Source organism: Neopsephotus bourkii, unplaced genomic scaffold (genome assembly GCF_033783945.1).
Source record: "Neopsephotus bourkii isolate Nb327-2 ecotype Australia unplaced genomic scaffold, CSIRO-AGI_Nbou_v1 NB_266, whole genome shotgun sequence".
NCBI classification, from domain to species: Eukaryota; Metazoa; Chordata; class Aves; order Psittaciformes; family Psittacidae; genus Neopsephotus; species Neopsephotus bourkii.
Window position 1 is genome coordinate 83,619 of NW_026900775.1, and position 22,260 is coordinate 105,878.

The 22,260-nt window shown below is 46.6% G+C and overlaps 2 protein-coding genes across 2 annotated transcripts in view; one reads left to right on the forward strand and one right to left on the reverse strand.

Annotated features, from left to right (window-relative positions):
* The window catches only part of ITIH5 (inter-alpha-trypsin inhibitor heavy chain 5), a 48,982-nt gene extending 45,327 nt beyond the window's left edge, over positions 1 to 3,655 (reverse strand). Inside the window, exon 1 of the mRNA XM_061346189.1 lies at positions 3,464 to 3,655. Coding sequence (XP_061202173.1) covers positions 3,464 to 3,583 — 120 coding nt within the window. The 5' untranslated portion in view covers positions 3,584 to 3,655. The remainder of the gene's footprint in view (positions 1 to 3,463) is intronic.
* Positions 3,656 to 10,762: 7,107 nt separating this feature from the next.
* ITIH2 (inter-alpha-trypsin inhibitor heavy chain 2) overlaps positions 10,763 to 22,260 on the forward strand; it is a 30,287-nt gene continuing 18,789 nt past the window's right edge. Inside the window, exons 1-7 of the mRNA XM_061346184.1 lie at positions 10,763 to 10,919; positions 12,461 to 12,535; positions 18,184 to 18,219; positions 18,933 to 19,105; positions 19,801 to 19,905; positions 20,206 to 20,368; positions 21,846 to 21,953. Coding sequence (XP_061202168.1) covers positions 10,836 to 10,919; positions 12,461 to 12,535; positions 18,184 to 18,219; positions 18,933 to 19,105; positions 19,801 to 19,905; positions 20,206 to 20,368; positions 21,846 to 21,953 — 744 coding nt within the window. The 5' untranslated portion in view covers positions 10,763 to 10,835. The remainder of the gene's footprint in view (positions 10,920 to 12,460; positions 12,536 to 18,183; positions 18,220 to 18,932; positions 19,106 to 19,800; positions 19,906 to 20,205; positions 20,369 to 21,845; positions 21,954 to 22,260) is intronic.

Consider the following 22,260-nt stretch of genomic DNA (forward strand, 5'->3'; position numbering starts at 1 on the left):
AAACTTGTGAGGAGAAGGAAAAGGAGAAGGAGAAGGAGAAGGAGAAGGAGAAGGAGAAGGAGAAGGAGAAGGAGAAGGAGAAGGAGAAGGAGAAGGAGAAGGAGAAGGAGAAGGAGAAGGAGAAGGAGAAGGAGAAGGAGAAGGAGAAGGAGAAGGAGAAGGGGAGGGGAGGGAAAAGGAGAAGGGAAAGGAAGGGAAAAGGAGAAGGGAAAGGAAGGGAAAAGGAGAAGGGAAAAGGAGAAGGGAAAAGGAGAAGGGAAAAGGAGAAGGGAAAGGGAAGGGAAAAGGAGAAGGGAAAAGGAGAAGGGAAAAGGAGAAGGGAAAAGGAGAAGGGAAAAGGAGAAGGGAAAAGGAGAAGGGAAAAGGAGAAGGGAAAAGGAGAAGGGAAAAGGAGAAGGGAAAAGGAGAAGGGAAAAGGAGAAGGGAAAAGGAGAAGGGAAGGGAAGGGAAAAGGAGAAGGGAAAAGGAGAAGGGAAAAGGAGAAGGGAAAAGGAGAAGGGAAGGGAAAAGGAGAAGGGAAGAGAAAAGAGAAGAGAGAGAAGAGAAGAGAAGAGAAGAGAAGAGAAGAGAAGAGAAGAGAAGAGAAGAGAAGAGAAGAAAGAGAAGAGAAGAGAAGAGAAGAGAAGAGAAGAGAAGAGAAGAGAAGAGAAGAGAAGAGAAGAGAAGAGAAGAGAAGAGAAGAGAAGAGAAGAGAAGAGAAGAGAAGAGAAGAGAAGAGCAATTCTGTGCAGTTTAAATTTAGGACGAAACTTTCTGTCTGAATGTTATCTCAAGCACAGCACCTCAGGAGCCTGCTGTGAGAGGCTGCAGAGTCTCTATCATTGCAGGCTCTTCAGAGCAAGCCAGAAAACTGCCTGTGAAGTTGGTCCTGCTTGGAGGGGATGCAGGGATGAGAGACGAAGGATCCTCAGTAGTTTTTTTACTAAAGGATAACTTTTTGGAACAAATCTGTCTGTCATCCTGTATGGAACGGTCACAGTGGCTTTTCCTGACTAATTGGTAAAGCTGGAAACTTGGTTACCGGTTTTATTTTCCCCACCACACACCCATTTTGTTTGCTTGCTTATCTGCATAACAAAGCTTTGTACTACTTGGCTCCTTCAGAAGCTACCTTCTAAAGTCAGGATGGTAACCAGTAAATACCAATGAGTAGCCAAGGATCACCAGATAACAATATTCCATGTGCTGGGATTTGTGACTACTGCCAAAGCACTGCTGCAGGGTTTGTGATACTGATCAGTCCATTAAACTGTTTTGAATAAGCCAAATTCACTAGCATCATCTAATGGAGCATTTTCTGAGCTAACAGCAAACTTCAGCTTTAAGGCCAACCAAAGCACTCATTAAAGCCCAATAATTAATTGCTGGTAATGACCCCGTAGTTGTTGCCATCTGCTGCTCAGCATGGTCTACAGGGAAGAACTTGGGCTGTAGGAACTCAAGTACCTGTGAAGAGCAGTCCAGAACACTACCTCTAGTGCAGCAGTAATAACTAGCAACCCTATCAACTACCTTAGCAGAGGGGTCAATCATTGGATAAGACAACAGGTAATCCACATGCACTGCAGATACCACAATCCTGCAAAGACCTGTGTATGCACTTGTCTTTGTGTAGGAAGATCCTCCCAGGATGCTAAATGCAGCCTTACACATTCTCCTGAATTCACTGGAGCTTTGTCTATAGGGTAGTATCTTGATCTAGGGAAGCACCTGCCTCTTCTTAACCTGGCTCATGTGTTCAGTGAAGACAGACAGATACCCTCTTCTAGATTTTGCTGTTCCAAGGGAGTAGGTCAGCACCTCCACTTATATATATATATATACATACATATATATACACATTGGACTCTTCACTGGGGACTGTAGTGGTAGGACAAGGGGTAATGGGTTAAAACTTAAACAGGGGAAGTTTAGATTGGATATAAGGAGGAAATTCTTTCCTGTTAGGGCGGTGAGGCACTGGAATGGGTTGCCCAGGAAGGTTGTGAATGCTCCATCCCTGGCAGTGTTCAAGGCCAGGTTGGACGAGGCTTTGGGTATGATGGTTTAGTGTGAGGTGTCCCTGCCTATGGCAGGGAGGTTGGAACTGGATGATCTTAAGCTCCTTTCCAACCCTAACTATTCTATGGTTCTATGATTCTGTTGAATCTGAATGTACTATTCCACATGTGGATGATCTTAAGGTTCTTTCCAACCCTAATTCTATGTTTCTATATCAGTAAGTTACTTCTGCCGCTGATCTGCCAGCAACACAGCTGCTGTGCAAACACCCTCATTTGCCTCAAGCAAGATCAGCCAGGTTATTCCAACGCTGTGAGCCTGTTGCTTGAGCTCCACAGCTGATTTTCCCCTTAAAGCAGGTACGCGAATGTTTTCAGGTACTTCTCCACTGGCAGGGCAGTGGTGGAGATATCCTCTCCCACTTGGGCATGTGGGTCTGCGAGAACATGTTGGCTTGTGGCTGAATTCCCCAACAAGGAATATGTGGTCATAGCGATCAGGATCAACTATGACGTTGCTGAGGTCTCTTAGTGGAGAAACATGGGTACCTCTGGAGGGAGATTCTTTACATTCTATGGAGGTGGGATGAGTGTCTGAATGACCAGGTACAGATCCATATGAAGAGGCTCACTTCTCCTGCTTACTGCATGGCAAAAGATACCAAACACAGGCATTCACTGACACTTTTGATACTGGTATCCCACCTCTTCCACAGGTAGACCAGTCCCACCTGAGTGTCTCATACAGGACCTCTCAGGTGTGATCAAATTTACACAGTTGACGATCCCCTAAGTGACCCAAAGTCACTCGTGGTGTCTGTTACAAACCTGAAGGATGTGAGCACAGATCTGAAGCTCGCCTTTTAAATCACAGCCGCTCAAACCCCCACCTAAACTCTCCTGTTAACTTGCAAAGTTTGTTGCTCTTATAGCCCCATTTCCTCAGAAAATTCAATCCCGAACACAACAGCCCTCATTTGCAGAATAAAGCTATTTTCTTTCTCTCCTGGTCAAGAAGCATTTTCCATGCAGAAATTCACGTGTTCTGCTACAACCAGCACGAGTTAAAAATCAACTACTGAGACCATAGGCAGCAAAACTTTCCTCTGAGCCTGAAATACTCTGAATTACTCAGCCTGGCGCATGGCCAGGACACTGCATTAACTCCCTTCTCCCTGTGGAACGCCTTAGCACAGCTATGGGGATGTCAGCTTGGAACCCACCCTCTAGCACTATTATAGGAGGGTGCGGGTGCTCTCCTAGCTGAGCGCTTTCAACTTCATTGCTCCTTAGTATCAGCCTCCCATAGAGCTGAAATGCCACCGCAGCCACGGGTATGCTGCAGGGAGAGGTGAATAAATGCTGTTTTAGCAACTGCCCTGCATGTTGATACTGATGGTTAAGAGGGGACAAGCCAGCCCCAACACCAGATGCTCCCATACAACAACCGCCTTAGCACTTACCTGCTCCATGATGCTGTAGTCTGCCATCAGCTTCTCCTCCAGGTACCTCGCCATCAGCTCCGAGTCGGGCTGCCCCACCGAGGTGGAGAGGCCGCAGCAGAGCCACCACCAAAGGATCATGATGGAGGGGCAGCGCCGGCCGGGGTTCCTGCCCTGCGGCTAGAGGGAAGCCCCGCTGCTGCCTGCGCTGCCGCCGGCCTCCGAGGAGCGGGCGGGAGGCGGGGGGATCCACCCCTTCTCCTCCTCCTTCGAGCGCCGGACCGGCCCCTTTTCCACCCGGCGGCTGCAGGGATCGCGGCAGGGCTTCCACCCCGCAGCTGCCGCTGCGCATCCTTCAGGCCCAAGCAGCGCCTCATCCCTCTGGTGTCCCTCAGCATCCCCATTGAGGATGGGCGAGGAGATGTGAGCACCGTGCTGGGGGGGTGCTGACTTAGGGCTGTTGGCTGTCCCATGGTGCCTGTCTGAGGGGCTGGTGACCCTGTGGGAGATGGAAGGGTGTCAGGGCTGACAGGGTGTCTCCTCAAGGGGAGGATGGCTCACACCACGGCCACGGAATCATAGGATCAACTGGGTTGGAAAAGAGCTTCAAGCTCATCCAGCCCAACCATTCCCAGCACTGCCAAGGCCACCACTGCCCCATGGCACTGAGGATGTGTGAACCCTTGCAGGGCTGGTGCCTGCAGCCCTGCCCTGGGCAGCCTGTTCCAATGCCTGAGCACCCTCTGGGGCAGGAATTGTTCCTCAGCTCCATCTAAACCTGCCCTGGTGCAGCTTGAGGCCGGTTCCTCTTGTCCCATCGCTTGTTCCTTGGGAGCAGAGCCCAGCCCCTCCTGGCTCCATCCTCCTCTCAGGCACTTGGAGGCAGCCATCAGGTCCCCCCTGAGCCTTCTCCAGACAACAATTACTATCCCACATTCAAAAGCACTCTCCTACGATCCCATTGCTCCCACCCCATTATCTCCGCCACAGAGAGCAGATTCCAAGGAGAGGCTTCAAGGCTGGGGCTTCCCAGAGGAGTGCTAAAGCCTCTGGTTTCACCCCCCGCAGGGACACTTCTGCTGCTGGGGAAGCCTTGGTTGGTTTGTGCAAGCTCCCCGGTCCTGGAGCAGGGCAGGGCTCTCTCCACACCCTCGCCTTGGCACCCCTCCTGGTGCCAGCAAACACAGCCAAGACCCACGCGCACTTTCACCCTCTCTGGTATTGCCTGGGCTCCGTTTCTCCACTGGGCAGAGCAGGGGTGACCCTGCTGCTCCGCTCTCCCTTTCCCAAAGTCAGAGCCCTTCTCTCCCCATGGAGGCTGGGTCCCCACCACTCAGTTGTCAGGGCTGTTCCTCCAGGCTGTGCCAGCTGGCATGGACCTGGCACGTGTCATCCCTAGGCATTTGGGAGCGTGTATCTGCTGCACTCACCTAACCCTGGATTAGACACTAGTGCTTTATTTTGCTATGCCAACAGTAACTTCTTTCATCCATCAAACCTGACTTCTGCTTTTGTTTGTTTGGGGTTTTCGGTTTTCCTTTGTGCAGGCACACACATGTCAGGATTCAGATCACTGCATTTTCTTTTTCCTTTCCAGCTCTGGGTCATCAGGGACTGAAGCTCCAGCCCATGGCAATGACAATCCAGTGAAGGTTTCAATGTCTCTTTGGCTTTGTTAATATGGGTAAAGACACCCTTGGGTCACTGGTCTTTCTCCTGGCGAGACACATGTGCACCCACCTAAAGAACACAGTCACTATGTTCACTAAGGGCCTATGTCCTGGGAGCATTATATCCTCCACATCTACCATGTGTAATGGAGGAGCAGGAAAGGGATGAGAGGAGCTGGAGAGGGAGCAAAGGGAAGGGACAGTGAGGTCAGCACCTTTGAGACGTCCCTTTAACAAATGGATGGCTCAGATTTAGGCTGAGGACACACCGTGTCCACACACAGACCCCTTCTGGCATTGCCAGCAGTAGGGAAGGAGTCAAAAGCCCCAAATCAAAACCCCCAAATGATTGTAGTGCTGATGTGGTGCCTGCCAGAAGACAGTCAAGGCATTATGTTCAGCCTTTTCAAAGGCAGATGGAAGAGGGCTCAGCCATCCATCTGGGTATACAAGAAAGACTTCAAAGCAGTGGTTCAGGCTGAGACCTGGTTTAAGGACACACAGAAAATGGCCTGAAGTGTTTTTACTCTGGATCCCGTTCAGTTCCTGCATGCCTTGTCTGGCTCAAGACACAAGGGCACAGGAGTAGTGTTAGAAGGAAGGCTGCAGCCTCTTGCACACCTCAACCTGCTCTGTCCATGTTTCACTAACCAGGGGACATAGATGAATAAGTGTCAGCATATGCTAAGAAATGCAGGAAACAGGCAATTAAAACAATCCACATAGGATGGTTTGCCTTCTGGTTTGGAAAACCTAGAGGAAACCAAAGCCCCCCTGTAAAAGCAATTCAAAAGTACCCTGCTAACCCTACAGATAACAGTAGTTCCTGGGCAGGAAGGGGAGATGTTTGCCAGCTTGAAATACCCGTTAGGCAGTCAAGAAGCATTTGGAAAAGCATCCAGATCTCACTGTCTATCTCTCTCTGCCTCCTGATCAGCATTCAGCTTGTTTCTGCACATGTTTCTCACATTGCACAGATGAGGAGCTGGGGGCCAGAGGAAATCAAACAGTGAGACAATACAAAGATACTGCAGTAAAGCTGATCCTAGCGCATCTGGTGAAAGGGGGGTGGGTATTCAGACCAAAGCAGGACCCTGGAGCAGAGACAGGATAACCCACAGGCATGAGATAATGAGCTGGGAAAAGCACTGCCCTTCCCAGAGTAACGAGGAGCAGCCAGTTCTGCTCATGCTTTCCTCAGCCAGGGCACCTAAGGACAGGGCACGTAGCTAAATAACACCCAGGTGTGTTTTAATGGGGTTCGGATGCAGTTAGGCTTGGTGGGTGAACATTAACCCTGGGGTCTTAATTGTTCACATTATCCTTGGAATACAGGCTCCTGATCTGGGGGCGAACGTGCTGGGCACTGCTCTGGAGCTGCACTGGAGGACAAGATGAGCAGTTACTCAGGTGTGCTCACATCAGACACGTTTGATGCTGACTTTTGCCGACTCAGCAAGACGAGCAGCTGGTCTTTGGGTGGGAGCTCAGCAAATGCAAGTGCCTGGCATGCCTGCGGCCAGCATGAGCAGAGAAAATGGAAAGAAGCATGATCTAACAGCTAATGTGAGCTTCCGTACACATTTCACTTGGAATACATCATGTTATATCAAGGAATCTCTCTGTGTCAATACATCGACATATCCCCCTTGGTGATGCTCTGCTTTCACATAACCTCCATCACCTGGTTCTCCATTCAAGGCTCATGGACAGGACCAGTCTTCCTAATTTTCATCATACCAATCAAATAAACTCTGTAGGGAGTATTGAAACTAAAGGCAATGTTGCCACCTTCCAGCTCAAGAGCAGCTTTCCAGACTGAGGAAACAAGATCCGAGCCTCATTTGATCACTGCATCGGTGCCATGGCTGCATGGATCCACAAATTAAAGACCTCCCATTCTAAGTAGAAGGATGGGATACAAGAAACCCACCTTGTGCAAAGGCATCTACATTAAACACCTAATGAGAAGGGTTTGAACCAGGAACTGAATCTCCTAATGAAGTGTAGAATTTAGTGGCATTGAAAGCCAGCAATTTGATCAAGAAACTGGAAAAAATCCCAGAGGATTATAAAGGCATCAACATAGATAAATATCTAGAGCTAAAATTAAATACAGTGCAGTGCAGGGATTTACATGAAATACTTTCTTTCAGGTCTTAATCCAATCAACTTCCTGTGAAACATCCAGATGGGACCTGATGGTCCCCAGTTCTGTCACTGTTTGGGAGATGCCTGTGCATTTTCTGGGGCTCCAGTGGCTGCCTATCTGCCTGTTGCCATCACCTGTGTGCACCAGGGCCCAGCAGAGCAGGTCAGAACTTCAGATACTGGTATTTTCTGCTTAAGTAAGCCTGAAGTAATTGCCAAAGGCCATTGGTGCTGGTGATGTCTGGCTCTGTCTGGGGGACTGATGTGAAAGTCACTTTGAAGAGGTCCTCAGGGCAGACAGGCAGGTTGCTGAGTCCTGGTGTCTGCTATGTCTCTGTTCAATGGGAGTACCGAGAGAAAAGGAGTGTGACCAGCAGGTTGAAGGTGATCCTGCCCCTCTGCTCTGCTCTCGTGAGACCTCACCTGGAGCATTGTGTGCAGTTCTGGTGTCCTCAACATAAAAAGGCCATGGATCTGTTGGAACAAGTCCAGAGGAGGCCACGAGGATGATCAGGGGACTGGAGCACCTCCTGTATGAAGATCGGCTGAGAAAGTTGGGGCTGCTCAACCTGGAGAAGAGAAGGCTGCGTGGAGACCTTATAGCAGCCTTCCAGTATCTGAAGGGGGCCTATAGGGATGCTGGGGAGGGACTCTTCATTAGGGACTGTAGTGATAGAACAAGGGGTAATGGGTTAAAACTGAAACAGGGGAAGTTTAGGTTGGATATAAGGAGGAAATTCTTTCCTGTTAGGGTGGTGAGGCACTGGAATGGGTTGTCCAGGGAGGTTGTGAATGCTCCATCCCTGGCAGTGTTCAAGGCCAGGTTGGACGAGGCCTTGGGTGAGATGGTTTAGTGTGAGGTGTCCCTGCCCATGGCAGGGGGGTTGGAACTTGGTGATCTTAAGGTCCCTTCCAACCCTAACTGTTCTATGATTCTAAGGGAAGAAAGTTAAGACACCAAAAAATCCTTTTCTACATGCCCAGATATTGTGTCCCAGAAGGGCTTGTGTGTGGTGGGATGAATGGCAGGGCATTAGACTCTCTGGGTAAGTGCTGCCTTGCGAGTACACCCTGTTCCCACCCGGACCGCTGGGAATTCGGGTGAGGAATTTGAAATGGGAAGAGGAAACTGCCTATCTCATAAGGCACAGAAACTGAGAGTATTCCTTCCTAAGTGCAAATGAAGCTAACACAGTCCGATCATTCTGAGGGATGCTGCCCAGCGGTAACAGCAAGCCCATGAAAACCTCCCTCCAGAGGAACGCCGACCGGGAGAGGAGAGCTCATCAAACAGCCCAACAAACAGCACAAGGCGTCTGAGACCGTGTCCTCCTCACGAGGGGATGGGGAAGTTCGCTTACCCTGACAGCAACCGGTAGGGCTCTGAGCGTACCTGCTCCCCTGGGTGTTCTCTGCAGCGACTCTTTGAGGAATCCCAGCTTTTGGGACTCTTTGGACAGGATATTTAAGCGGCTTGTGCCATCTAGTGGGCACATGGATTTCCCGAGCACCCAAACCTGCCCTTGAGCCACGTTTGGTGGCTACGGGAGGACAGAAATCAGGGGTTCCAAAACAGCTGTTTGCGTCCATTCCTGCCCCAAAGGGGCTTTAAAACCTCTTGAGAGCAGCAGTGGTTGCATCCCCAGCCGTGGGTCCCTCATTCCTCTAGAACAGCTTCCAGCTTCTGAGGAGAAAGGATGGGTCACTGAGCTAAGCACGTGTGTAAAGGGAACTGAGCTTGGACACCAAATTCAAGCCATACTAGAAACCATCAACACAGCAAAGACTGCGTGCTTCATTCCTGCTGCTCTTGCAGGCCGGGATGAGCCCTCCTATAGCCCGAACAGCACTCATGGATGTGTTCCCAAGCTAACTTTAAGGAAGCTGGCTTAAATACTGTGAAAACTACAGGCACACAGCACAGAGCAAAATCAGCTTAAGAGGCTGAGTGACACTGAGTTCAAGTTATGTGGTTAGATTGCCAGTCTCTTTACATGTTTAAAACCAGCCTGGATGGCTTAGGTAGCACAGGGCTGACCACCAACCTCCTGTTTAAAGCAGCATACCTGGGATCGTGACAGGGAGATTCTCCTCTGCTCAAAAAGTCTGAAATGGGTGAATTGTGACAAGGATACAGTGATAAATGCAGAGCTGCTCATTCCAGGAGATAGGAGTCCTTTGGTGAATTATAGATGTCCCCAGAGCTGGCATCCTCCTTCGAGCTCCCTGACTGGACTCCTTGTATTGTACATGGCATGAATTAGACCCAGCAAGGGCAGGAGTCAGCTCATTCCATGGTAAGGCAGGTAATGAATTTGAGTCAGGCACCACACACTCAGAGAAGTCCTATTTATTACCATGGACTGAAAAGGAAGGCAAAGATGTGCAGTGGGGTACTTCCATCCCTCATTGTGCTACTTTGGTTAAGATCCAGCTTGTGCCCAGGCAGCCAGGAAGCCCCCAGCATCCTGGCCTGTACCAGCACCAGTGCGGCAGCAGGGCCAGGGCAGGGATTGTGCCCTGGTGCTGGGCACTGGTGAGGCCGCACCTCAGATCCTGTGCTCAGCTCTGGGCCCCTCACTGCAGGAGAGACATTGAGGGGCTGGAGCTGACGTAACGTCACATAACAACATAACATATAATGTAACATAACATAACATAACATAACATAACATAGCATAACATAACATAACATAGCATAACATAACATAGCATAATCTTGTCTGCTGTCTTGTCCCTGGATTCAGATAGGTAGTAATTCAGTCTTTTCCATTCAGGTTGCTCCCATGTCTGCACGTTTCCTTTCTTCTTGGAAGAGTGGAAGGGATAGCCCAACTTCTTTAGCCAGAAGCCTGCTTCCTCCCTGCTGTCCCCCTTTTGCTTTGCTGGCTCACTTCACCCCCCCTCTTGAAGGATGCAAAGAGGCAGGGAGGCCAAAAAACAGTTTCAGAAGCAACCAGAACTGTACAACATGCATCTGAAAACATCATCAGGTGTTTTCACATGCACATGACCAAGACTGAAAACTGAGAACTATCCCAGCACCAGCTATGATCCTGTCCCAGCCAGAGTGGAAAAAGGGTATTTGTGTGGGTCAGGATCCAACCCAAAGGTCTCTGCCAACCCCTGTGATGGGAGGGCCCTTGGAGAAGCACAGCGTTGCTGCCTCCATCGCTCTGAGAACCAGTCTTCACCTCATTTACTATAAACAAACAGGCTAGCACTGAGTTCTTGCTTTGATCTTTTGCAGCTTGGGATACTCCAAGGTCTGTGCCCAGCAGGAAATTACTCAAACACAACGGGAAGCTCCAAAAGCAAGAAGCGAGCCTATCCAAGCCTGCGCTGTTATCGAGAGCAGAAGCAAGTGAAGACACTATTTGGATAACCCTTGCTCAGGCACCACAGCTCAGGCTTACGTTACAAGGCAAATATTTACCTATGGCCTAAACAAAGTCAGCGTTTCAAAACCGTGTTCCAAATGCCCCATAACCCCGAGCTGTTTCCTTGAACTTGTCTCAGATCTTGCGTCTGGTACCTATGTGGGCTCGTCTCAGGAAGCCAGGAGGAAGAAAATGGAGCATCTGATCTGCTTCCTGGCTTTGCTCCTCATTGCTGGAGTAGGAAGCTTTGACCTTGTTATCGATGGGATCCCAGATGTGAGTACTTCAAGGCAGGGCCCAGGTCTCCTTTCCTGGCCGAAGTCAGTGTTGAAGCTGCAGCTGGCTTTGCGGGGAGCAGAACTGGGGCATTGCTTCATAGCTCTGCTTGTACCTCATGAATTCTCTTCTGCTTGTAGCTGTAAATGGGATTTCTCTGGCACTTGCTTTCCTCCTGTCATTTGTAGTGTTGCTTTTAAAATATTGTTAAAGTTAGGGCAATATGGGCACAAATCCACCTTTCTTTTCAAGCAGGATTTGTATTTTTACCTCAACTTTGCCTTTTCTGGTGCTTTTAACCTTTAAACATTCAAGTGGGCTTCTATGCTCAGATTTTCAGCATATTTTATAGCCTGCTTCCCTGGAATAAGCAGAAACATAGCACCTAGGTATCTTTGTGGATGTGCTCTCCTGGATGGACCACTACAAATTGCAGCAGAGCTTCACGTTGACTCAGGTTTTGTTAACAAGGCTTCCAATGCGGAGTTAAGATCCTATTGACTGCACATTCCCCAGCGAACGGACACTTTATAGAAGAGCTTGTCATTTCTGAGGACAATGCAATGATGAAAAGAAGCACGATTACAGCTCTGACTCCAAATTTGAACCCCCAGGCTCAGGTGATCTCAGGTTTGGGTGTCTGCACCCATTTCCCCAGGGCTGTATTGCAGTATTTCTGTGAAGGAAGCAGGGACGGTGGGAAGTGTTCTTTTCCTTTGCAAGATTAACAAAAGGAATTAGAGAGCAGGGATATCCTCATTTTCTTTCTTCTTACAGCACTTTTCATGCTCTGGTGAGATTTTTATCCTGGGTTTGTAATTCCCAGGAAAAATATTCTGGATCTGTGGTCCTTTCTAACCACAGATGCTGTACCCGGTTAAAAGCAATGTGCTTATACATTTCAAGTTCATATTGTCCAAGCCTTTGTGTGTATTCTATCATAAAAGTTGGAGAGCAACTCATGTGCTTAAATATTTTTATTGCTATAAATTAAACCACTAACAAAATTACTGAGAGTATTGCTGTGCTGTAAAACCATTGCCTCTAACTGAGTAAGTGCAGCTTGGAAAAGGCTTGGTGTTCCTCTGCTGCCAAGGGGACAGATTTAGGTCTCAGGTATATTTGTGTAAAACCTGAGGCAATTTTTACTGTTTAAGTAGAAATTCCCTGAACTTGTTGATTTCAGTGAGATCAGTATCTGGAATGCTGTAGTTACAATGACCAGACCCATCCTGATGATAACCTGCCGCTTGCATTTCAGTGGGTTAAATATTACTGCTTGTTTCAGAAGGAAAGGTTGTAAAATGATGGTAAAGGTCATCATCTTATAGGAGTGTGTACAGCTAGTTGGCCATAGAGAGTAGCTGAATGTATGAGGATGCAGCATTTGGATCTGAGATGGTTTGTGCCTTGCTCCCCATTTGCACCAAGGGGAGGTGAATTCCCTTTGGAACTCTATTAGGATGCTAATCAATAATAAATTGAGTGATTAGTCAAACAGTAAGGCAGCAGCAACATGTCTGCCTTTCTTTCTCCTTTAGGAAGTGGAAAACCTGATTGACCTAGAAATCGATGGATTTCCTTCCAGCTCCAAGACGAGAAATGGCAGGTACCAGGTACGGTACCCAGAAATGCCTCCAAACAAGGGAGCAAGAATGTCTGGGAGTTCTCTCCAGGTGGCTTGTTCCATGTCAGCGGCCGTGAGCGTGCAGTCAGGTGGGACCAGCAGGTCTTTATGTGCACGGAGACCCCCACATCTCTTGTTGGGATAAGGACTGCTACTATCCTCTGTGCTGTACCTAGCACAAGGCTTTATTCCATACATGTGTTCCTAAGGACCATTATACAGTGGAGATTCTTGTCTCTAACTTTCTATGGGAAAAATCCATTGGTGTTGGTGATGTTTTGCCATGAGGAAACGGGAAAGCACTTCAGACCCTGGCAATGGAAGCTGAAACCTTCCAGTCCTGCAGGTAGCCCACTCATTCCTAGCTAACTCAGGTCACAAGGATGCAGCACAGTGTCACATGGGTGGTGAGTGCTGGGGTCTGAGACCAGGGAAGAGAACTGGTTTCCAGCATGCTGATGACTTGAGCTTAGTTTAGTCTATTGGCTCCTGAAATAGAATCATTTAAAGCAGCATTGCAGGAGTTTCCTTGTGTTTTACACAGTAGTACTTAGGAATAATCATGAAATCAGTTGTTTGAATGTATTAGCTTTTATTGCACTGTGTGAAAGAAATGATATCAGAGTGGACCTCATCCTCCACCAAGTTCTGGTGCTGCCTTTCTTGAGCTTGTTCAATACAATGGAAACAAAAGAGCCTCCTGAGTAAAGGTGGATTTCCCAGCATCTTTGACATTAGGCAAACATGATTCTTCTGTATCCCAAGCCTTTTCTAAAGGGGCCTCCCACAGAATGGAAATGTAACTTGTGAAAACACAAACCCCCCATTACACTGGGAGAAAAATGGAAGATTTCAGCATAAATATGACTCAAGCCAGCGCACATTTGCCAGACCAGTATTTAAATACTTTAATCATGACCTTAGCAGAAATCCTCTCTAACTGCACTTCTTTCCAACACATCTGTATTAGTGCCATATGTATTATGTTGCCTCTGTTCCCCAACTTTCCAGATACATAGTGTAAAGGCATATACATGCAGTAATTTCCAATGCTTTTATTACTCCTTATATATTATTAATATATATTCCTTATTCCTTATATTCCCATATATATTCCTTGTATTCATATATATATTCCTTATATTCCCATATATTCTCCAGTTATTCCTTATATTCCCATCTATTATTTCCCATCCTCTACCTATCAAATGAGTCTTTGCAAAGCAGTAGAACTGAGATTCCAGCTATGGAATGAGTTACTCTTATGTTATAATAAAGTATTAATAAGTGAATCTAAACTGAGCTATGTGAAACACCTTAAGACAGTAACACTGGGCCCAAAGCAGGCACATAGTCACTTAGGCACATAATCACTGTAGGAAAGCTGTCTTCTGAATCACTGGTTTAGCACTATGTTTTTCTACAGTCACTAGCCCATTGGCAACAAGACCTCAGAACTCCTCTTAGGACCTTATCAGTTAGGTCTGAACAGAAAGAATTGTTTTCTAGGTCCAAATTCCTGTGAAAAATACTTGCTCCTGAGTAATTCCCAAAATACGGTGTCTCAGGTATGTCAATGGTCCTCATGACCAAAGAAATGGAGTGCCCCAGGGGCTGGAATGCAGGTAACCTTGTGAACCTCTATATGATGGTGCACCACTGTTATCTCTGTTTCTAAGATAGCCTGTGTCTAGACTGGGAGGCAGGATGTTCTGTAGCATGTCCAGAGGAGGCCACGAGGATGCTCAGGGGACTGGAGCAGCTCCGGTATGGAGACAGGCTGAGAAAGTTGGGGCTGTTCAGCCTGGAGAAGAGAAGCTGTGTGGAGACCTCATAGCAGCTTCCAGTATCTGAAGGGGGCCTATAGGGATGCTGGGGAGGGACTCTTCATTAGGGACTGTAGTGATAGGACAAGGGGTAATGGGTTAAAACTTAAACAGGGGAAGTTTAGATTGGGTCTAAGGAGGAAATTCTTTCCTGTTAGGGTGCTGAGGCACTGGAATGGGTTGTCCAGGGAGGTTGTGAGTGCTCCATCCCTGGCAGTGTTCAAGGCCAGGTTGGACGAGGCCTTGGGTAATATGGTTTAGAGTGAGGTGTCCCTGCCCATGGCAGGGGGGTTGGAACTGGATGATTTTAGGGTCCTTTCCAACCCTAACTATTCTATGATTCTATGTATCCCAGTCTTGGTCCTGATTTCTAGCTGTTCAGAGCCAGGTGAAATCACACCTGTTTCTGCTTTACCTGCCTGGTTTCCTCCCCATGGAGATCACATCTATTGCCCTGCTGTTCTGCCTGGTTTCCTCTCCATAAGAACCAGCACAGCAAGGAAATATGGAAGAAAAGGCTGGAATCAGGTGTCTGGTGAGCCCAAAGCTCCCAGGATATTAATGCAACCAGAGAGACCAGGATTCATCTGCAGCACTGTGAATACAAACCTTGCCAAGCTTTAGGTTTGAAACTGCTCTTCTTGCACCTCACAGTAAGGGCTGTGATCCCAAAAGGAATCTGAAGAGGCTGCAATGAAATTGGCAGTCTGTTAAAAACTGCTTAGGAAATGACTCCTGAAAACAAGGGACTGCATGAGGAAACAGCACCTCAAAGAACTGGGAGGACAGGCCAGGTGGATTGCATCTTTTTTCTAGTTTCTCATGCTGCACATCTGCTTCTTCGTCTTTTTCATGCCCCGGTACAAAAGCAGTTCCCTTTGGGTGCAGTGTAACATCTCTGAATCTGCCTTCCTTGGTTTACTAAGTCATTGCCCAGAAGCCCATTGCAGCTGTGGGCTGCAGCTCGAAAGCAATGGTAAGCTAGGCATCCCGTAGATGAAATAAACCCTGCAATCTCTTGTAAAGCATTGACTCTTGCAATGTGTTCCTCTCTTAGGCACCAGGGCTTCTTCCTTCAGGGATAGGACAGACAGGAGTTTCATTCAGCTAACTGAATGAAAGTTAGCTTGAAGCAGGCAATATTTTCTTGATGGTGGACTCCAACACTCACGAACAGTGATTTGAACAAAGATCATTATGGAGGGCTAAATATCCATACCTATAGCCTGCACAGATGGCATAAGACAGTCCTCAGTACCTGAAGAGAGGCCCCAGCATCTGTCAGACCAGGTCCTTAAAACAGTTCCTGAGGCACTTCTCTCCATCCTCATTACCAATTTGCCACACATTAGATATTGCACAAGGTACTGTTTCTACACAGCGTAGGCATCAGCAGATGTGGATGTGGTTTAAAGGCAAGGACCAGCCATGAACCCTCATGCCAGAAACAGCACAAGTCTCACGTGCCTCGGAAGTCCCTACAAAGCCCATGTTCTCAGTAAGCACACCAGTGCTCAGAACTGAGGCATCCACAGCTCTGTCCTCCTGTGGAGTGGCTGCCCTCTGCAGCCCTTGAGATCCTAAGTGCTGGACCACCCCGTGTGCAAGTGACAGGCTCATGTCTCTGTCAGCACCTCTCCCTTCATCTCTTCCCTCACAAAAAGGAAGGAGACCTGGCTATCTTGGAAGCTTTAAGCACCATTTGTAGAGTGAGTCAGGAACCCTAAGGTCTTCTGAGAAACAGAAAAGTGCCACAATAAAACAAATGGCTTCTGTGCTAAGGTCTCAGTCTTCATCTTTTCAAGTTTAAATTTGTTTCAGTTAAGGTTGGTTTAGTCTTAACTTGTGTTTGTGCTGGTGATGTTTCCTATGCCCAACATCATAGGAAACATCATTCTTCATAGTCTGATCCTTTGTCGTAGAATCACAGAATGGTTTGGTTTGGAAAGGACTTTAAGATCATCCAGTTCCAACTCCCTGCCATGGGCAGGGATGCCTCATCTTAGGCCATGCCACCCAAGGCTCTGTCCAACATGCAGTATCACAGTGCAGTGATGTTTGTGGAGTGCCCGGATGGACTGAGCAAGGATCAACCCACCAGGCTTCCAGATCCTGAAATCCCTGACTGTTTCAGGTAGAACCTGCATAGCTAGTAAGTAAACCCCACATTTGGTCCAAGGCAGAAAGAAATCCTGCAGTCTCTCTATCTGGCTTTAAAGAATCCTTAAAATCACCTCATTAAAATGATCTTGCTATGACATATATCATCTTCTGTGCAGCCCAAGATTTTTCCTAGTGACAGTATATTAACTAGCTTCAAATGAATTTAGTAACTGTATAGAAAACCTTATGTGCACCCTATGACTAATGCAGTTTTTGTGAGCATCTTCTGTGGTTTTGGTCCTCTTGGATTCAAATGCAACTGAAACCTGACATGGGATTGATATGTTTTGGTACATGTTTATAATTTAGCCATCAGAAACTGGACTCATCTCCCTAAGATCCTTCTTATCATCAATGGAGTTGAATGGCTCAATCCAGTTGCCTACAAACATGGATCTAGCAGTGTCCAAGCCACCTTATGAGTGTCAGATGCCATGCAAAACCTACAAGAGACTCATGATCTCCTGGAGCTTCATCTAAAGGCCAGGAGGTACCCCTGGGCACCACCAATAGCACTGGGTACCCACTCCTCTGATCAGTACAGTGAGCATGGTTGAGGGCAACCATGGTTGAGGGTATCCATTTTCAGATGAAAGGGATCACTCCATCGACCTTGAAGAGCTGAGCTTGCCTAGTTGTGATGATAACACCAAAGCAGATATCTGCATTAAACAATGCATCTCTCCCTAGAACTAGGTAAGCCAAATCCCATCCCGCAGTTACTTACCAGTTTAAATTCTAGGGAATGAAACAGAATTATTCAAATGGCCACAAGATGTCACCACCTCTTCATAGCGGTCTCCTAATGGAGCTATTCATAGGGCAGGGGAAAACCTAACCATCAGTGGGCAGCTTCATCTCTTCCAAGCAGTGCATGGAGAACTAACCGCATGTACGCAAGTATACAAATGTGATATCGATCACATAATAGGAGTTTCTATACATACTTTTATACGTACATATTCGTAAAACAAAAATGTAAACATATATTCTATAATGTAAACATAGATTCTATAATGTAAATGAAAACAAAAGGAGCTAGAAAGGTCTGTGTTTTGAGGTTTTCCCACTTTTCCTAGAAAAATGAAATAAGAATTTTCCTGTTAAAAGCTGTGGTTTCTGAGTGTGACTTTTTGCCAGCTTGCTTTGCTTCCAGGAAGAATGGTTTTGCTCTGGAAGAGAATGTTTTCTACAAAGAAATAAAAGACAGAGCAAGAGAGCTCTTTCTGGTTTGGATAGCCTCTGTGTCACAGCTGGGAGATGATGTGCTCCAACATCCCATGTGTAAACATGTAAATAAGACAAAGGGAGTATGCACGGGAGTAAGCACATTAAGCCTGAGAACTCAAGCCAATTCTCATCATCTTGGAAAGTAGCTTTTAGATGTTACCCCTGTCTGATCCCTGTCTTGAAACACCCACAATCCATGTCAAAAAGTTATGAATGCTCCATCCCTGGCAGTGTTCAAGGCCAGGTTGGACGAAGCCTTGGGTGACATGGTTTAGTGTGAGGTGGCTCATGTGCCTGCTCATGGCAGGGGCTTGGAACTGGATGACCTTAAGGTCCTTTTCAACTCAAACCATTCTGACTCTATGATTCTATGTTCTTAGCTTTGCTGAAATACATTCTCCCTGTTTTCTTTTTCCAGCGCAGCACATCCGACTGGGGGTATGTTGGAGATCTGGTGAGTTTTTTCCTTCCTCCATGGAAAATAATCCTGAAACAAGTGATTTTCTAGTTAACCATTTTTTGGAAATCGATTTTTTTGTTTGTTCAGGCCCTTGTTTTTACTGCTGGTTGGGTATTAACATCTTTTCTTTAAACAGAGCACTGTTTGCACAATGCTGTTTGTACAACTGCTCTTGGAGAGAGAAGGGTATGGTAAATATGAAGAAATAAGCATCAAAAGTGATTAGACAAAAACAGTATCTTAATATGCCACTTTAATACTGTTCTCCAACTGCCACAGCTTAACCATTTAGGTCAGTAACTAATGCTTCAGGTCTCCTTTATTTAAGACTGTTATTGTAAATGTAAGCTCTCTTCTCTTCAGTATACGGTGTTGAAGATTCCTCTGTACCCTTCTATGCTGGATTTCATCAATAGAGTCAGTTCAAAATTGCATGGTCAAAATCAAGGAAAACATTCCAGCTTAATAAATTCTGTCTTTCAGCTGAAGTGTTATAATGAACTACATTGACATGAGTATCCTGTCACAATTGCCAGGTAAAATATGGAGGTGTCCTGAACTTGAGTTCATATCCCATCCAGCTGCCATACTGTAAAGAACAGCAGTTACATAAAAGGCACTGAGACTATAAAAGGGATTGATATTGCCCTCAAGGGCATCTTTTCTTGCTGTGACCTAAATTTACAGAGCCATTTTGTCAATCACAGGTGGAGGATGATGACAAGATTGGTCTCTACAGCTACAAAGTTCAATCCACTATAACATCACGGTTGGCCAACACGATGATCCAAGCCAAAATGGTGAATAACGCAAAACGGCCCCAGCACATAGTGTTTGATGTACAAGTTCCCAAAGGAGCTTTTATTGACAACTTTACTATGTAAGTAGTGGGCAGGTATCAACCTTGTGCTCTGGCAGGACTCAGTGTGGTGAGAGGGAATAGCTTGTAAAAGCAGAACACCTCTTATTTTCCAGTGTAAGTTTAACAGGCTTACTCATAGAAAAGAAGGGTCATACCATCATACTGTCTGTCCACCCATCTCTTCCTCTCCAGTAATTACTGGGCCATTGGCCAACATCAACAATATTTGACAAAAGATCAGAAGTCTCAAACAGACCAAGCTCCCACCTCTCTTGTGCAAGTTGGCACCAGATCAAAGGGGAGGGAGGAGGAGACCCAAGTGAGAACAGAAAGAAACTAACCTGGCTCAGTATCCATTCAGAGATGCAGCACCCATTCTACTGGTCAGGAGATGTGTCCCGATCCATGTTCCATAACCACCATGACATTGGTAACTGCTTGGCCAGCCCAAAGAACAGGGAAAGGGTGAAGGAGGTAAGGGAGGGAAGAACCTCCTTAGACTATAAGAGTGCTGCTAGTTGAAATGAAAAAGCAGGTAGGGAAAAGATAGAGATCTAATGGAAACCAGACTTCATTCCTTTGGGGTTAAACAAGAGCCTTATTATTTCATTTCCCACCAGCTTAGATTTCACTGGTGTTTTCCTAAAGTGAAGAAACAGTCATTGATTGTAAAGTTATTTCTTTTGCAAGCTGACTGTGCTTTTCTCTCCTAGGGATATCAATGGTATAACATTTACCAGCCAAATCCGGGAAAAGTCTGAAGCCAGAAAAATGTATGCTCAAGCAAAAGCCAAAGGCAAAGCTGCTGGAATAGTAAGGTATAGAGACCTTGGCATACAGGAATTGTATTGAACTTATTCATAGGAGAACTAAGGGTGACCCGTCCCAGGAGGAGGGAGCTCAGGGAAGGAAAATGGGTTGCTGTTTAATTATCAAGGACTTAACTTGTGTTTCTGCTTTCAGCTTGATAAAACATTGTGCTAAAGGACAACTGCAGTTCCCTGCCACAGGCCACAGTTAGAATCGGACCCAGCAAATGCATAACTCTAAACCAAAATGCAAAGAAGCTCTCTTTCTCATTGTATTTTCTCAAAATAACCCCACAGTTGACTTTTCAGGAGCAATGCCTTGGATATGGAAAACTTCAAAACCGAAGTGAATGTGCCCCCAGGAATGAGGATCCAGTTTGAACTTCACTACCATGAAATGATTCGAAGGAAACTGAGCTCATATGAGCACATTGTGTCCGTGAAGCCAGGACGCTTGGCAAAGCACATGGAGGTAAAGTAGGGCTGGTCTATGTAGGCAGCCCCCAATGAGTGAGTCCTCACTGAGAAAGCAGACAAGGTTCCTGCAAGTCCCACAGCAGGACACTTCATCTACGGCTCCTTCCTTCCATATGGGCTTGGTACAAATAGGTCACTTGTAAAACAGAAGCCAGTATCTGAAGGGGGCATATAGGGATGCTGGGGATGGACTCTTCATTAGGGACTGCAGTGATAGGACAAGGGGTAATGGGTTAAAACTTAAACAGGGGAAGTTTAGATTGGATCTAAGGAGGGAATTCTTTCCTGTTAGGGTGGTGAGGCACTGGAATGGGTTGCCCAGGGAGGTTGTGAATGCTCCATCCCTGGCAGAGTTCAAGACCAGGTTGGACGAGGCCTTGGGTGATACGGTTTAGAGCGAGGTGTCTCTGCCCATGGCAGGGGGGTTGGAACTTGATGATCTTAGGGTCCTTTCCAACCCTAACTATTCTATGATTCTATGATTAAACGCTTCAACCCAGGAACTATGGTGGCTACACAAGTGAGGAGCAAATGTGTCCTGCTTCCTCTCATGCTAACACAGCTGGGTATCTTCTGAATCGAGAGTGACTCACGTCAGAACCACTTGGGCAACTAAGCCTTGGCCTATATATACCCTTGTGTAAACTTGCCTTAACTGAAGGCAAACAAACAATATTTGCTATTTATTTGGAGCAGTGCTCTTCACCATAATCCCCATTCCATAGGATAGTGTCTTATGAGAGCAGATGTTTGTTGAACACAAAGCTGTCTGCCAGAAGATGACTTATCTTATTCCTACCCTCTTTCTTACACTCCTCCAAAGGTGTCCTCCATCATGCATTAACAGACACAAGATACAGGGGTAGCTGAACATTTCCATCTGACCATTCTTATGTGTCTGTTTCGTAAATGTCTTCTTGAGCTTGTCATGGCTTCAGCACAAGCTGCATATAAAAGTTTGCTGCTCACGTTCCCTTGGTGCAGTCTATGATCTGTTTCAGGCCATGTGATGCCTACTAGTACTCTTACTAACTGTCCAGAAACACAACTGGAAAAAGACCTCATCTCATGCTGACAAGATCAAAACTTTATTTTCCAAATCACCTTGGCTATCCAAAGAAAAGCAAGACTACTCTCTGTCCCGCCAATAGCTTGAGTAGAGAGGAAGAGGACTCATCACCTGGTGTTCCTCTTGGCCTCCCAACCCAAAGCAACACTGAGGCAGGGTCACTTCATGCTTCTTTTGTGCTTTCAGCATAAGCAATGGTACCACCCTTGCCTCCTGTCGCACCACTTGCCCCAGGGGATAAAGAGAGAGGAAAAATGAGCATTTCCACCAAATCTTTTTTATTCTTTGGACATGAACCCCACCATAAATGAGACTGGCCCTACTGGAGTTTGGCTGTGGAGGGTTCATAAGATCCTGGTATAACACTGGCTCCATACTAAAAGTCCTCTCTTCCTGCCTGTAGGTGGATGTCCGCATCATTGAGCCACAGGGACTTCGCTATGTGCATGTTCCCAATTCACTTGGAGATCATTTTGATGGAATCACCACCATCTCCAAGGGGGAGAAAAAGGTAACAGTCATAGACTAGAAGCAGCACAAAAAGCTTCAGTTTTCACACTTGCTCCAATGCAGTCTTGGCATTTTCTCATACCTGCTGGAAGCATGTAAAAATACAGCAAGAAGAACTATAGTGTCTTCATTACTGATACCTAAATGTATGTACAAGATGCTCAAATACTACTGTGACAGCAACATAGAAACAGTGTCCATCCATCTCTGTGCAAAGCTTTCAATTTGTTGTTCTGAAAGAGCAGTGCATTGAGATTGGTGGATGTGAAAGAGGCAAGTGATGAATACCAAGTGGAATAACCATTTTG